This window comes from Cervus canadensis, chromosome 14, assembly GCF_019320065.1.
Source record: "Cervus canadensis isolate Bull #8, Minnesota chromosome 14, ASM1932006v1, whole genome shotgun sequence".
NCBI classification, from domain to species: domain Eukaryota; kingdom Metazoa; phylum Chordata; class Mammalia; order Artiodactyla; family Cervidae; genus Cervus; species Cervus canadensis.
In genome coordinates this window covers 4,351,754-4,364,908 of record NC_057399.1, presented here as the reverse complement: position 1 = coordinate 4,364,908, position 13,155 = coordinate 4,351,754, and the positions used below count along the sequence as shown (strand labels likewise).

General features: G+C 35.8%; 1 protein-coding gene across 2 annotated transcripts in view; it reads right to left on the bottom strand.

Annotated features, from left to right (window-relative positions):
• Positions 1–10,582, bottom strand: part of GLRA3 (glycine receptor alpha 3) — a 174,146-nt gene extending 163,564 nt beyond the window's left edge. Inside the window, exon 1 of one of the 2 annotated variants that reach the window (XM_043487336.1) lies at positions 10,145–10,582. In XM_043487336.1, coding sequence (XP_043343271.1) covers positions 10,145–10,215 — 71 coding nt within the window. In that variant the 5' untranslated portion in view covers positions 10,216–10,582. The remainder of the gene's footprint in view (positions 1–10,144) is intronic. The other variant, XM_043487337.1, reaches the window with a different exon arrangement.
• Between the last annotated feature and the right edge of the window lie 2,573 nt (positions 10,583–13,155).

The window sequence follows — 13,155 nt, the reverse complement described above, 5'->3', positions numbered from 1 at the left end:
ACAATAAAGCAAAAAGGAGTTTATCATTGGAAGTGGTAAGGAAAGGTAAACATAGTAGTGAGTATGTTGTTCAATTCCCTCTAGTGAAAATGAGACTATATATCAAGGTTTTATTGGATTATATTTTTTTCAAAATTAAGAGAGGGTGTACACCCATGGCTGATTCATGTCAATGTATGGCAAAAACTACTACAATATTGTAAAGTAATTAGCCTCCAATTAAAATAAATTAATTAATTTTAAAAATTAAGAGAGGGAAGATCTTAGCAAGATACAATCAGTGATTGTACCTTAAATCAGTTGGTTACCTTAAATCAATTAGTTATATCAATTAGTTAAAGCTAATATTCAGCTAATACTCAACCCTCATCTCCAGTCTTTCTTCCCCTTTACATCAATCATTTTGGGCAAGACATTTACAGTTTCCTGGGAAACAAAAAGATTATAAAAGCTTCCGGATTATAGACATTATTTCCTCTTCCTATAAGAATATATGTTTTCCTTTAATCAAGCATAACAAAATCCCCAGAGATAATGCCTCATAGGAAAAGACTACCTATTCTCAAGATGCAAAAGAAAAGGGTCAGAGATGTGAGTGTACACACCTACACTGTGTGCATGTATAGATCTCTGAGAAGAGCAGAAAGTTTGAAAGTGGGTCTCATTCTTAGATTTTTTTTTTATGAAACTGTTAATTAAAACTTTTACTGTGATTTTAACTGAATGAGTCATATTTCACCTTTTAAAGAAGGGTATGATCTTTTCTTTTCTACCGTAGGAGAACATAAATCACTGTACTTCTTTGGAAAAATAAGCAGTTCATTTGAATTAGGTGATGTGGTTTCTATCTCTGTCTTTGCCACCTAAATGAGTGAGGCCTGAATAAAGATCATGTCCTAAGTGGGTAATGCATATATATGGAATCTAGGATGGTACTGACGACGAATCTGCTCACAGAGCAGCAATGGAGATGCAGACATAGAGAACAGACTTATGGAGAGGGTGAGATGAATGAAGAGTAGCATGGAAGCATATACACTAGTGTATGTAAACAGACAGCCAATGGGAATTAGCTGTAGACTCAGGGAACTCACACTGGGGTTCTGTAATAACCGAGAGTGATGGGAATGGGTGGGAGCTTGGAGGGAGACTCAAGAGGGAGGGGACATATGTATACCTATAGTTAATGCATGTTGATGTCTGACAGAAATCAAACCAATATTGTAAGCTCATCATCAATCAATTAAAAAAATAAAGATCGCATCCTAGAATTCATTCCGCTCTTCTGCAGGGTGAAGGGGGCTTCTGCTGTAGCAGGCTGGACCAACCCTTCTAGGAGAGCTGGGAGCACAGCCTGCCTTGTAGCAGAAGTAACATGGACTTGGCTCTATTCTATGTTTTGTAACTGCTAAATCAGCCTAAACCTGTCTGCTCTGTTGTTCATCTTTATCCCAGACTAATGACCTTGTCTCCCACTTCAAAGAGATAACTGAGTGCTCAGCTGCTGAATTACAAAATCTCAGTTCCCATCTCTACTCCTGTCACATTCTGCATCTAGTCCCAGAGAAAGACTTACACGCTTCTGGCTCAAAAGCTACCCTTCAACTACTGCTCCGAAAACTCTTTCTTTTCATCTCATCAGTGACATTGCCTCTCCTCTCCTGAACCTTCTTGTGTCTTTCTAAGCATTTCCTGATCTACTGACTTCTTTCTCCAAGATGTAAGCAAGCTCAAATTCCCTTTCACTGTAAACACAAAATTAAACAAACAAATCAGGAACTATCAATCTCACTGTGTCCACTGTTACTTTCCCTTGTTATAGCCTCTTGGGATATAAGGATTACACTATTGATACTATGTATAAAAGAAGTAACTAATGAGAACATACTGTGTAATACAGGAACTCTACTTAATGTACTGCAGTGACCTGAATGGGGAGGAAGTCCAAAAGGGAAGAGCTATGTGTGTACACATGGCGGATGCATTTTGCTGTACAGTAGAAATTAACACAACAATGTAAAGTCACTCTACTCCAATAAAAATTAATTTTTAAAAAGGGAATCTTTTTGCCTATCTTTTTCTTTAACTCACCATTCATATTATAATAACATATTTGCACATGTGCTTTTGTACATAGAGTGCTCCTGAAAAGGTGGCTAATAATCTTCTACACTTCTTTTTGTTTTTATGGCATTTGATATTGTATTACTGATTATTCTTTTATTTCCAAACAGATTCTAGGGTGAAAAATTTTCTTCTTCTTACATATAAAGCACAGATCTATCTCTATGTATTTGTATCTATATACCACACATGAGTAAATATATAATACACAGTGATATTATAATTTCATGCAGTCAATTAGAAAGTCTAAAAATATCTCTCAAAAAGCTCTTTAGGAGTCAATGATGGGAAAAAAAGCTTGAGAAATAATGCATTATACAATAGAAATTTCAATTTCTCTTGGTGATAAGGAGAAGTAAATCCATTATTTTTCCACTAGGTGCTGACAATTTTCATCTGTTTTACAACTTCTTCTCAGAGCAGGTAATGTCTTACAAGGCATCTTATTTGATTTTATATCCTTTATGGTGTCTAAAGCACAAGATTCCCTTCTCATTCCAAGTAAATAACACAGATTTAAATAAAATTCAAATCTAAAATTATAGATAAAGAGAGGCGACAGATGCGTCATCTCAGTATTTGTTGTTTGTGGAGCTCTACTCCACGCATGATATTGAATTAAATATTACGGCAGTAAAACAAGACCAAAAACAATCCAATCCTCATGGGACTAACAATTAAGAGTGAGAGACAAGACCTGCATGAAAACCTAAAACATACACGTGAAGGTGATGTGCGCATGCACACACACACACCCACAATGGTTTATTATAGAGAGTTGAGATTCTGTTGCTCCAAGCACATTGCACTCTTCCTGGAAGGTAATAATTGCTGAATAGATGTTTATAATGTTACAAAGAGATTCTAGAGCTACAGGCACTCTAGACCTGGAGCATATAAGCTTCACACAAGGAGCAACCACATGGAAAAGGCTATCGATTCAAAACATGCCTCAAATAGAAAACACACTCTCCATGAGTCATTTTCAGTAAAGAGGCAAGCATTAAAAAAAGAAGAAGAAAAAATACACAAACAAATATTGGCAGGAAGGGGAAACCACAGGTGGCAAGAGAAAGTTTCCTATGGCCAGGAGAAAATAAAATAACATTTTGTTTTTTATTTATTATTAAAATGGCTTGATAAATATTTTCCTTTTCAGGTAAAGAGGACCTTATTGTTGGAAATTTAAATGTTCACAGGATAACTACCTGTTGTAGATATTTTTGAAAGATTTTCAAATTTAGGTAGGATATTGGATGAACTAGTTGTCTCTGATGTTAGCCCAACCATCCTATATTGGCAATGTTTGTAAAATAGGATCAGAAATATCTCAGAGTTTATCATTCCTAATTGGTTATTTTTGTCTGTATGCAAATTTTGCATGAACTCCTAGGAATTCTTCATCATTCGCATTGGAACTTATTCCATGCAATAAACTATTTCAGAGGATGTTGATAGCATTTCCATTTTATGATATTCTTAATTGTACCACTGAGGTTATTGCCTCTGTGTATTAAGTTGTCTGAGAGGTAACTGGTAATACTTCCTTCTAAAAGCATCTCTAGTATGGAGATTCTGAATTTCAGGAATGCTTTATAGTGAGGCTGCTTATTAACTATTTTACTTTGTTTCCTCCTCTGCCAGCATCTAAGGATTTCAAACTTTATTTCCTAAAGTGTGTGTGGCTGCCTTGCAGTTGTTAGAACAGCTTTTCTGTGGCTGAACAGCTCATTCTATTCACACACTTTCTGCTTGTTACCAAACAGTTGGTCCTGTCTTAGAATGCCTGCCTTCACTCCAGAACCAGTTATCTGAAGGTGACTCACTTGTTTCTCTACTTGATGTATTTTCCTAAGCAAAACAAAACTATAGCTTTCTTTTAGTGGAGAGAGACAAGCCATCCATGTTTCAACATGGACACTTGCATGCACAGGAGTTCATTTTCAATAAGTACAGTTAATCCGAGTATAAGGATAAGACAAGAGTTTTGGAGAAGAGTTTAAGAGACAGGTTTGCTGGGAAAATCAAAGAGGCTCCATGTTATATGCTTAATGAAGTAAAGAAAAGTTAAAGATGCATCTTCACCAAAATAATTCCTTTAAAAATCCCCTCAGGAAACTTAAGTGGGTAAAATATACCATCCATGATTGTGGACTAGTTTATGAGATTAGTTGAAATTAGAGCATTGATTCCCTGGTGGCTCAGACAGTGAAGAATCTGCCTGCAGTGTAGGAGACCTGGGTTCGATCCCTGGGTCAGGAAAACCTCCTGCAGAAGGGAATGGCTACCACTCCAGTATTCTTGCCTGGAGAATCTTCCCTGGAGAGAGGACCCTGGAGGGCTACAGTACATGGGGTCACAAAGAGTTGGATATGACTGAGTAAATAACATACCTACAGAGCATTTGAAGGCTCTATAGAAAAGTGATAGATATATGCTATTGATAAAAGCAAGTCCTTGAGATTGACAGCATAAAATTATGATAAATCTGTTACTTTGTCACTTGTTTATGACCAGTTCCACCACCACAGTTTAGCTCAGAACTCTCTCTGAGTACTTCTCTATGCCTGCTCTAAATGTTCTGCCTTCATTTCAGATAAATATTGTTTCTGTTTTTTTTTTTTCTCTTCTGCACACAGTGTGATCACCTCTGTAACAGTTTAACTGTTCAATCTACAGTTCAAGCAGGGTCTCTACATTCTCAGCTGACAGCAAGATACAACAAATCTACTGCTAGCATCTCAGACTCAAAACACCCCAAACCAAATTCACTGGCATCCTTTCTTCCAACAATCCAAATCCTCTACCTGACAGCCTTTTTTTCGAGAGATCATATTTTGATGATAAATTCAAACATGATCTCCAAATTCTAAAACAAGCAGACTGTCATTATCTTCTAGTAGTCTTGTCATTGTTGTCTGTCTACATATTATAGTTTTTACTATTCCTGATGGTTATGAGCAATCTTCTGATTAATTGTAATTTTGAGGTAAATGCTACCTCTGAGAGAGAAGGATTTGTAGAGCTTTTTTGAGCCAAGTTACAAGACCATTCCTATAATGATAACTATTCAGTTATAATTAAATTATTTGCTTCTAAACTTTATCCATATTCCATTATGAAAGGAAGCTGCAACTCCTCCACCTTTCAGCAGGTTTATTATTGTAGTCAGCTCTATAGTTGTTGCTTGCTGCTGCTGCTAAGTCGCTTCAGTCGTGTCTGACTCTGTGCGACCCCATAGATGGCAGCCCACTAGGCTCCTCTGTCCATGGGATTCTCCAGCAAGGAGTGGGTTGCCATTTCCTTCTCCAATGCATGAAAGTGAAAAGTGAAAGTGAAGTTGCTCTGTCGTGCCAGACTCTTAGTGACCCCATGGACTGCAGCCTACCAGGCTCTGTCCACGGGATTTTCCAGGCAAGAGTACTGGAGTGGGGTGCCATCGCCTTCTCTGATAGTTGTTGCTAGCAGATATGAAATTAAACAATGAACTGGAGATATTTCAACTGAATTTGGCCATCACCATTCCCTCAGCATTCTATAGGATTGTATCATAGGAATGATTTTACATTCCTATACATTTCCTAATGATAGGAAATGAAATAGAAAATAGAATATTTTCTTTATATCTCACTTCTGCCCATTGAAAAAGCATCTTATAAGATCCAGTGCAAGTACTAATTCTCTGGAGAACTTCCCTGTTTCACAATCCCTAAAACATTGCCACTTCTGTTGTTGTTTTGTCACTTGGACATTTGTATTTTCTTTCCTTCTAGGCTCTAAGTTTCACTATGAAAAAGGTGATAATTTCTCAATCACCCATGGCCAAAACTGTACCTAGCACAAACATGTGTGCACAGAATATGGTGAAAAATCTTGCTGAATTGCTTAACATTACACATTAAACACATACTTGGTGATTGACTGGCCTCAGTATATCAAGGGATCAAGGAAGAGAAAAATTATATACAGGAGAAAATATTTTTATTTCCTGTTTCCTGAATCGGCAGGGCAAACTGCTTGAGGCATTGACTGAAGAACTGGGCCATGAGCCTTCTATACTTAGGAAAATGTAATAGTATTTATAGAAACAAAGGAAAGAAGCATATATTATGTTTACTGTATAGAATCCTGCTACAGTACCTACATACAAGAAATTATCATAATAGAAGAATAAATAATAGTACTTTGTTCCTTAAAGTACATTTTTCTTCAAAGTCTTACATAAGAAAATAGACCCAACATTAAAAAGAATTTTCCCCATCTTCCAAAACATACCAAAAGGAAAAAAACAAGACATTCTAGGCCAAAATGTTTTTCCTAGACTTTGAAGTCAATCAAGAAAACATTTTATTTGTGATTATCATAAACCCTGAAATTCATACATTCAGTTTTTGACACAATGTACCATACTTTATCCAAATAGCAAGTCTATGTTGCTATCAAACTATCAAGATGAAAAACAAAATTGCATGTTGTGAAAATAATTAATTTAGATGGAATACTTTTGGCACTTTTCTTGCTTTTGGAAATTGCTCTGCAAGCTCTTCATAATCATCACTTATTTACATTTCAAAGAAAGCTGAACACTGGTGTTTTGTTCTTTATTTCACTAGGATGAGAACTAGAATCCAAAAGCCAAAGAAAATTTTTTTTCAAAAACAGCAATATCTGAGCAAAGGGTGAAAATTTAAAAAACGTCACTACTAGGAAATTTAGATTTCTTATGTCTGTTTCCGACTTGTATTTATTAAAAGAATTATCTTCTTTAATAAGTCCCTTTTAAACACTATGTTTCTAATAACCTGGTGTATTCTGATAATGAATACTCCTAATTGTACTATAGTAGTAAATATTTTTGTTCTGCTGTTTGCTTTAATAAAACTAATTTACTAAAATGTATAAATTATGCCAAAGTAAAAACTTCAATCGCATCTGTGGGTTTGCAATAATAGTCTAAGAAAGTGCTATAAATGTTTATAATAATACTTCACTGATAAAAATTTTTTACTAGTAATAGCAATAAGAAGTTTCATATATTACTAACAGAAATGTAACTAGGTACAACTATGTCAGAAAACTTGCAGTATCTACTAAAGCTAGACATACTCATATCCATCCAATATTACAGCAATTCTTTGCCCAGTGAAACTCTTGGACCCAACTCACATGGTCCCCAAAATGCACGTATTCACAGGTATTCACCAAAAAAGGCAAGCTCAAGGAGGGTCATAGCAGCACTAACCAAAAACTTTTTTTAAATACCCAAATATTCCTCAGTAGGACAAGGGATAAATTGTTATGTCTTCATATAATGGAATATGCTGGGCTGGGCTTAGTAAGTCCGTCGTGTCCGACTCTTTGCAGCCCCATGGACTGTAGCCCACCAGGATCCCGTGAGGATTCTTCAGGCAAGAATACTGGAGTGGGTTGCCATGCCCTCCTCCAGGGGATCTTCCTCATCCAGGATTGCACCCAGGTCTCCTGCATTGCAGACAGATTTTTTAAAGCTATTTGAGCCACCAGGGAAGACCAAGAATACTGGGGTGGGTAGCCTATTTCTTCTCCAGGGGATCTTCCCTACCCAGGAATTGAACCAGAGTCTCCTGCATTGCAAGCAGATTCTTCACCAGTTGAGCTACCAGGGAACCCCCCACATAATGGAATACCATATAGAGCTGAAAATAAGTTATTGCTACATGCTACAACATAGCTAAAACACATACAATTCATAAAATAAAGCAGACCCAAATAAGTATTTATAGAAAGTTCAAGAGCAGGAAAAAATGTTATTGTTGCATAAGTCAGGATAGAGATTATCTTCAGGCAAAGTAATGCTTAGGAAGGGATATGGTGGTAAGAGGGAGCAGGGTGAATGCTTCTATAATACTGAGAATTCTGCTTGTTGATCCAGGGTCTCCTTACATGAGGGCATTACGTTTGTGCCACTTTACATGGAACGTGGCTATTTTTGTACTTTTCTGTGTGTATTTATAATCTCAGTTAAAAAAAATTTAAACTAAACATAAAAAAACACTTCTACTAGTATGCCATTTAATTATAACTATCTATGGTTTCTGGTTGTTGTTCTTACTTCCAAATTTCCCTGGAAATAGTATTTTTAAATTAAAAAGATATATTTGTGAACTTAAAACAATACTTGTTTGAATTTATCTTTCCTTTACATGTTTTCCTTTTTTGCTCAATACCTCACAAATAGGCTCACTGAGCAAAGAGTTTCTGTAAAGAAACTGTATTTTATAAGATATTTCCAGTAGAGGGAGCTTCATTTTCAAAAGGAAATTTCTATAGGAAATTTTCCTTCAAGGACCATCACTGAAAAATTAAAATATTTGATTTTTTTATGTATGATTAAAAATTCTTCAGAGTGATGAGCTACTTTTATCTAAGAGAAAAAAGAGAAAATTTTTATTTGATTTGTGAAAGAAAAAGAAAATGATGAAGAATATATGTATTGCACAAATTTCTATACTGAATATATCTTTTTTGAGTGATTACATTTCTGAACTATTCATAAGAAGGATTTTAAACTAAATTATTTAATATTAATTAACATGAATTCTTTCTAAGAATATATTATAGCAAATACCATGGTGATTTTCTATTATACAAATTTGACCTCATCAATCAAAATATTTTAGTTATCAACATTAAAGTTCCTAAATCTAAGTATCAACTAAGCTCTTCTGATTTCTTTGAGAAGATAAGTATGAATATTATCATCTAAGATACTAACAGATAATTATAATAAAATAATCAACTTATGACATGAATTTTGCACTTTTCCATAAAATTTACATAAATGTAAAAGCTCTACATTCTTTGCTTTTATCACTACATATGAAATTTGTACCAGTTATAAAGTTACAAAAATTTACTATGTTAAAATATTTTTCACTGAAAACATTCTGATTTACAATGGTTCAACCCTTTACTTCAGGAAAAATCAGTAATTTCAGAAATATAGTAGCCTTCACAATTAGTTCCTGGTTACTAAAGGTAGTTTTTATGAGTTATGCTATATTTTTCAAGGTGCCTAAAGATGAAAAATTGACATAGCAACTCAGAGAGAATAATTACATACATCAAATAGAAATCATTATACACATAACTTAATACTCAAATTTTTTATTTCAATCTTTTTGAAAAGCTTGTGAACCATACAATGGAAATTTTAAGGTAATTATAATAGTAAATTAAAGTTTGCATTGGCTTATATATTGTTTCATTGAGAATGGGGTTAAATTAACTGATCTTGTGCTTAGCATGTCTTCTCTTTTAATTAAAAAGAAAAACGAGGAAAAAGAGCCTACCAAATGTGACTGGAGATGATAAGAAAACAGCACGTCATAGAACAATTTTACTGTTCCAGAGGCTTCTTATTACTTTCTACAAAATGATTTTTCTTGGCATAGAACATACCTAATGATTTATTTATCACTTTGCCTCCATGAACTAAGTTCTTTAGAAAACAGTACTTTCAAGGCCTTTATTATTTTATTCACTTAAAATTAACCTCTGGATAGATAAATAATATTCAGAATTTCTCTGATCACTAAATGCTTATGTTCTAGATATTTTTTGTCTTCTAAAATGTAAGTAATGTCCCACTTCTAATTACTAAATGTTTTTTAACTTTCAAAACAAGGGTAACACCCAGAATTTATAATTCACTTAGGAAAAAAGAAACTATAAATGCAATTTGAGAAGGAAAATCCTAAGCTTTGGAAATATTTTTTTTCCTAGGGTAACCTCAGTTGCAAATAACAGATGATGCCAGTTAATAAAATACATTAATTGGTGAAAATAAAGCAAAGTTACATATTTTAGAGGTCTCAAGAGACAAACTGCTAGATAGAAAACAGATTGTTAGATAGAAAACAATACTATTTAAGGGACACTTTCAACAAGTCAACCTCGAGTTGCATTCTTGGTTACATCAATGACAAGCGGTTGTAAGGCTTGAATGAGTTCTCCAACTGTTAAATACAAGTGGACTCACCTGAGTAGCAGTGCTGCTTCCCAGAAGTAAAATCCCGAAACTAAAGTCCGAAAGTGTCTCACGTAGGCCATGATACGGAGGGATATATTCACGACTCTGCAATGAGTCTTATCCAAGGCATGGGGAAGCCGTGAATGAGCCGGGAATGAGAGTGTGCTGCCTGACTCCGTGTCGTGTTGGCAGAGACCAACGACTGGAAAGCTTCAGCACCTGAGACAGCTCCCCGCGGTCCAAGGAGACCCTCTCTTTCAAACTCTTGAAATTCCCTTTCGACACCTTCTCTGAGCATTGAGCTGCGGCGAGATTCACGGGATTACAAACGTGCAGGTGATTTATACAGTGACCGCGGAATAACGGATGAAATGAGATGTCTGAGGTGCCTAGGTTCTGGGCAGCAGTTCACTGGAGCTCTAGCGGCAAAGGGAGACGGCTAGTCCTTTCCTGACTCAGACTCACGACTGGAGGAGAAAAAACAGCAACTGCGGGAACAGGAATGCGTCTGCACCTGCTCCAAGCGCCGCCCGCTGGAATCCCACTTTCCACCTTTGGGTAAATCCCGAGCCACTAGCGCGGCAAAGGGAAGCGGGGGCGGGGCCAAACGACACCGCCTTGCCAGCCAATCACAACTGCACAGCGGGGCAGAGTGACGGGCCACTCACGACGGAAGGCGGTGCTTAGCTAGCCGGACTTCAAAAAAAGCATTGAGTAACTGGTGCAGAGCCTAAAGCGCGACTGGAGGGAATTGGGGGAGGGAATCCTCAGCGCTGAGAACTGGGGGAGTCAGCAGCCTCTATGGATTAGGTAGCAGAATCGCACTTAGAGGGACCCTCCATTGTTGCCTTCCGGCAGAAGGCACACTTTAGTAATAAAAGGTCTTTTCGGAAGTGACCCTGTCTCTTTAACCTTACATCAAAATGCAAGAGTCAGCAGTGAACCCAGACCCTTGGAAAGGGCTAAGGAAGAGCAGAGAACGTGGTGCGGAGTCAGTTGCTTCTAGAATCATCTCACAACCCTGGCCAGCTTCTGGCAGAGAAGCGTTGCTGACTTGTCAGTTGAGTTTCATTCGCTCACAATAAGGGTCCAAAAAAGGTGAAGGTGGGAAATCTAAAGAGATGGCTACTAGTGGGGAACAACGCTACACACCATTTTTCTTACGCATTTTCCATGTCTAAACATTAAGGTCTAGTGAGAGGGACAACTAGATCATATGGTACATCTTTCTTGTGTCATCTTTCTCCTCCCTCTCCCCTCCATGACTGTTTATATAGGAACTTGGATTGGAAGACTGGAAGGGAAAGAATGTGTGTGTGTGTGTGCAAGTGTGTACGTGTGTGCAAGCGTGCACATGTTTCTATGTTTGTTCATGCATCTCAAAATGATAGGATTTTTAATAATTAAAACATGCTGTTAGAACCTTACAGTGGCTTTTATTTACTACAAACTAGGGTCGAAATATTCACCCCTTGAATCTTAGCTTTTTCCCAAAACCCCCTCAGGTATTTATTCTGAAAGCCTTACTTTAATCTCTTATCTTTCTCAATGACTAAACTATACTCCAAAAATGTTTTCTTCTTTCTCACAAACCTTTTCTTCTCAATTAAATCCAACAACAATGGACATATCAATTATCCCATAGTTCTCTATTTAACTGGAAAACTATGTCACCACCTTTTAACCCTCTCAAATGAGGGCACCATGAAAAGAAGTCTTTACTCTTTAGTGGACAAGCTTATTTATATTCAGTATAAGTAAATTTTGGATTTATTTCTATATGTTATTACTAAACCTGTCTCTGTTCACATTTGGTTTTCTGAAAAAAAATCTCAAAACTTCCAGAAGCTTCTTAGGGAATATCATTGATTTGCCCTATGGATGTTTCCATCTTGAGAAGTTTCAAATAATTTTTTTCAACCCAGTTTTTCAGTGAATCTTTTGAAAGTTAAGTGCAAATGCTGTTTAGTTGGTCATTTTTGAATAGCAGTAATCATTTCAAAAACCAGAACCAAAAAAACAAAACTTACTGTCTTTCAAGAGGATGTGGGTTCCTTGCTTCATCACTATCTTTGGAAAAGTAATATATCTTTTAAAATATCTTTACTTAATATGCCTTTGAAAATAAATTGAGGGAATTGAATTAAAGAACCTTTGAGATTCATTCCCTGGCCCAAAATAGCAAACAAATGTTTAAGTGAACAAATTAATGAATAATATTTACAGTTCTGTTTACATTAATCTAGACAGTTATGTTACATGATAGTTTAAAGGCAGGATAGTTTGCTATTTCATCTCATCATTAACATGAAAACACTGGAATGCTATACTTTATCAAATTTATATGTAGTAAATCAGCTTATTGGATATAATGTCATATAAGAGGGTGGCTAGAATCCCCATATTACTTGTTTTTCATATCATCATGATTACTTCCTTCAAATTACTTATAACAACCTACTGTTTCCCTCATTTATTTGTTTGGCTTTTGCACCAGAGTGAAGTAATGGCTGTTATTTAGCATAGCAAGTAGCATATAGTTGATAAGCAATATTTGTTAAATGTATCCATGATCATACTAGAAACATGATACTTTTAATTAGTAAGCAAATAAGCTTGTTACAGTGCATTGGTTAGTAGATTAACTTTGATTAAATAATTAGAAATGAATCAAAGTGGGTTGTAGTGCCTTGCTTAACATTTGATGATTAATTTACCAGTTATTTAGCAATTCCACTTATTGCCTATGGATTTTTATATTGTTTGTTCTTTATTTCTATGAAGTCAAAATAAATTTTATACAACTGCATATGTGATAGCCATTCTTGTAACTTTTACTCTTTTGAGACTAATAGTCCCGATTTTATGGGTAGGTGAAAGAGTATGTTTATGAGGGAAAAGAAAAAGCATTTCATGACTGATGAGTAACTGACCAGCCCATTCATGTAAAATTAAGCTGGATTCTGATATGGCCAAGTCTCTACTCTTCTTCTTCAAGTCTATATTATTTCCTTTTTGCA